The sequence below is a fragment of the Octopus bimaculoides genome, chromosome 1 (assembly GCF_001194135.2).
Source record: "Octopus bimaculoides isolate UCB-OBI-ISO-001 chromosome 1, ASM119413v2, whole genome shotgun sequence".
In the NCBI taxonomy this organism is placed as follows: Eukaryota; Metazoa; Mollusca; class Cephalopoda; order Octopoda; family Octopodidae; genus Octopus; species Octopus bimaculoides.
In genome coordinates, this window is record NC_068981.1 from 78,490,657 (window position 1) to 78,494,730 (window position 4,074).

Genomic DNA, 4,074 nt, shown 5'->3' on the forward strand with positions numbered 1-4,074 from the left:
TATATATATATATATATATATATATATATATATATATATATCATCATCATCATCGTTTAACGTCCGCTTTCCATGCTAGCATAGGTTGGACGATTTGATTGAGGACTGGTAATCCAGATGGCTACACCAGGCTCCAATCTGATTTGACAAAGTTTCTACAGCTGGATGCCCTTCCTAACACCAACCACTCCGAGAGTGTAGTGGGTGCTTTTACGTGCTACCGCCACGATATATATGTGTGTGTGTGTGTGTGTTCTAACACAGTTCCCACGTTAAGCTGGAGATGAAGACGACCTCTTGGTATTAATACTGCTTCTGCCGCAATAAATTATATATATATATAAGGGCATATGGCTTAGTTGTTAGGTTGTTGTACTGGTGATCTAGCAATCATAATTTCAATTCCTAGACCAGGTAGTGCATTGTGTTCTTCAGCAAAATACTTCATCTCCCTTTGCTCTGCAATCACTTTGACACCTTCTGCATGGTACACAGTGCACCTGTTCAGACAACATCAATTTGACAGAGAGAGTAAGCTAATATGCAGCACAACACAAACATTTGATCACAATAAACAAATCATTTGTACGGGTTGTTCAGTAAAAGCTGAATGCTCATACATTGTCTTCAACAGGAGAGTCCAGCATATTTATATATATGTACATACACAGATATATATATATATATATATATATATATATATATATATATATATATGAATAATGACAATAAATGGAGCAAAACGCATATAAATAAAAGTTCCTTTAATTCCTACACATGTTTAAAAATATATGTGCACTCTACTCCAAAGAAGTAAGAGCTGTTGGAATTCCACACACACACACACACATATATATGTATTGTATGTATACACACACACATTCACACATATTGTTGGATGGATGGCAAAATTGAAAAATACCCTAAAAAAAGACAGAGATGACCTTTATCATTTTTATTTTTTTAACTTTACTAGTGTACTGCAATTATTTAGTGTCAATTAGTTGTCAATTTTCAGTTTACAATAATATATAGTCTGTATAGTTCCCTTTAGAAATTACTCTGTAATATGTTTAGTATTATACAATTTTCAAAAGCAAGAAAACAATCAAAGATGATTAAATATATCAACAGTTCCACTATGTATAAATATTCCGGGTAATAGTGCCAAAACTACTGTTAAACCTGGAAAATTGCTTTTTATCTGTTTATTCACTAAATCACACATTAATTAAATGGTTTTCAGTTATTAACAAAGCAAGACTGGAATGGAGTACCCCGTGGCTATGAAATATTGTACAAAATTGTTGGCAGAAATGAAAGTTGGACAGTAGTTACTCTGGAGAATGCTTTCAATAATTACAGCTATATTCTGAATGGTCTCAATGAGTGGGTGCTGTACAAAGTGAAGATGAATTCCTATAATTTTGTTGGCAGAAGTCCTTTCAGTCCAGTAATCAGCCAAAAAACCATGGAGTCTGGTAAAGTATTATTTCATATTGTTTTATCTTTGGTAAATATTGGAACACAGTAGTGAGACAAAATAATCTGAAGTGATAATTAATATCTTTTTGAATAATTAGGTGGTTTTCTTAGAAGAATTTGGATTGCTAACAGCTGAATTTTGTTGTATCTTGGGACAGTCATATTGCCTTAATGCCTTATTATGCAGCACACTCACCAGTTCGATTTCCACTCATTTATTATTTATATTTTGTTTTTCTTCCAAAGTTTTCATTGCTTTTGCACCCTTGATATGGTTGAATGGCAATTTTGGAAGAAAAAAAAAATATAAATAATAAATGAGTAGAAATCAAACTGGTGAGTGTGTTAGATAATAAAGCATTAAGAAAATATGACTCGCCCCAGACACAACAAAATTTGCTTCAACACACAAATTCACATAAAGAATCTTGCAAACCAGATAAAAAAAAAGACAAACAGCTGAATTATTGTGTCAAAAGTCTACAGTTTAAATTATGTTTTAGATTATCTCACTGGAGCTTTAGATAAAGCTATAGCCCTAACCACCAGCATGTACCATCCATGCTTGGGAATATTTCGCATAAAGCATTGTTGATGCTAACTAAAATGACATAGTATGTTGTATGTGTCGTTTCATTGTATCATTTCATAGTTCATCCATAGAGCAGAATCATTAGGGAGGGTAGGAAACAAAATGAGTTGTGCTCTGAGTTCAAATCCTTCCAGGGTTAACTTTATTCTTTATTCTCCTTTGAAATCAATAAAGTAAATCACCGATCCAGGGCAGGGGATTAGCATAATTGTTAGCGCATAAGATGAGATATGTGTATGTTTGTGTGTGTGTGTGTATACACATGCATGCATGCACACATTCTTTCTCTCTTACTCTCTCTCTCTCTCCCTCTCCTCCCTTTCTCTCTTTCGGTTTTGACTTAAATCAGTCAATAGAATTAGCAGGTTTTAATTGTTTTCTCTTTCAGTGCCATCATCTGGACCAAGCAATGTAACTGGAGAAGCAGTTTCTTCATCTTCTATTCATATCCAGTGGGGGGATGTGCCTCTCTTTGAACAAAATGGCCTAGTCCTTGGATATAAGGTATTGCGCTTGCTTTTCATTACTCTTTTTTACTGGTTTCGGTTATTGAGCTGTGACTATGCAGGGGCATCACTTTGGGGGTGGTGCTCAGTAGCTTTAGTCAATCATATTAAACCCAGAGCTGTAGGAATAGTGTTAGGAGATTGAAAAGGGTGAAAGTAGTGTCAGAGGTCAGTGTAAAGGAGAGGGAGAGGGAAGCAATGTGATAATGGTAATGTTGTGTGTTGAGTAATTAAACTCAGCGATGAGATGGCTCGGTCCATCTGCTATGCTAACCTGGGTTAAACAGTTCATTAGGGTCCAACACCATTGCAGAAATTTCACTTTGAAAAATAAAAAATGTAAAAGATAGTGCAATGAGAGTTCAATGCAATGTCGGTGAATATCAAGGCCCCTAATTTGTCATTTTAGAATGTCTCTTCTTTCCACCGATTTATAATAGTGTTATCTTTTTCACTATACTCTTGTGTGTGTCATCATTTAACATCCGTTGTCCATGCTGGCATGGGTTGGACAGTTTGATCAGGGCTGGTAAGCTGGAAGGCTGCACCAGACTCCAGTCTGATTTGGCATGCTTTCTACAACTGGATGCCCTTCCTAATACCAACCATTCCAAGAGTGTAATGGGTGCTTTTTACGTGCCACTGACACAGATGTCATTTGCGTAACACCAGTATCTGCCACGACTACAATTTTACTTGGCTTGACAGGTCTTCTTCTCAAACCCAGCATAATGGTATATATAAGTGCAAGCATGGATCTGTGATATTAGTTATGTGGCAAAGAATAGTTGTAAGCATTGCTCTTGTACTTAACAGCAGCTGATGTAAAGGTTATGAACTTTATATGACCTTTATAGTTTGGAGTTTGGTTCCTCTGGCCTTAGTTTGGTCAATGCCTTGTTGGTGAAGTTTAGTAGATTGAAATTGTACAAAAGCTTGTCATATTTGTGTATGTGCACTTGTGTGTGTTCATATTGATATTGTTTGGGCAGTTGTGACATTGTGTTTCATAAATATAAAAAAAAGACATGTCCAGCAGCTAGGTAGTTCAACCATATTAAGATGTGGGGGGAAATGTACTTAGCTTAACAAGTATGGGTTGATGTCAGGAAGGGCATCCATCTGTAGCATACTGCCTCAATAGGTCTTGCCCAACTCATGCCTGCATGGAAAAGCAAATATGTAAAAGAGTGATGAGGATATTAAGTAAATGTGATACTGATAATTTTTTATCTTCGAATTTATTTTTCATTGTTAATGAAATGTATTATATTTACTCTGCAAATGAATTCTTTAAATGTTTTGATGATGTAGTTATTCAGCTGTTAAAAACTTTAAAATGTTTAGCAATATGTTTATTCTGCAGATAAATACTTACTATAATATTTAGCAATGTGTTCCTTCTGTGGATAAATACTTAAAAATAATGTTATAGCAGTATATTTACTCACTCTTCAAATGAATGCTTAACAATGTATTTGGAAGGTAGAT

At 35.0% G+C, this 4,074-nt stretch overlaps 1 protein-coding gene across 5 annotated transcripts in view; it reads left to right on the forward strand.

The window, feature by feature from the left end:
- Nucleotides 1–4,074, forward strand: part of LOC106871456 (protein sidekick-1) — a 648,066-nt gene that overhangs the window by 516,394 nt on the left and 127,598 nt on the right. For all 5 annotated transcript variants that reach the window (XM_052967564.1, XM_052967565.1, XM_052967540.1 and 2 more), the window contains 2 exons: nt 1,247–1,481; nt 2,466–2,581. In XM_052967564.1, coding sequence (XP_052823524.1) covers nt 1,247–1,481; nt 2,466–2,581 — 351 coding nt within the window. The remainder of the gene's footprint in view (nt 1–1,246; nt 1,482–2,465; nt 2,582–4,074) is intronic.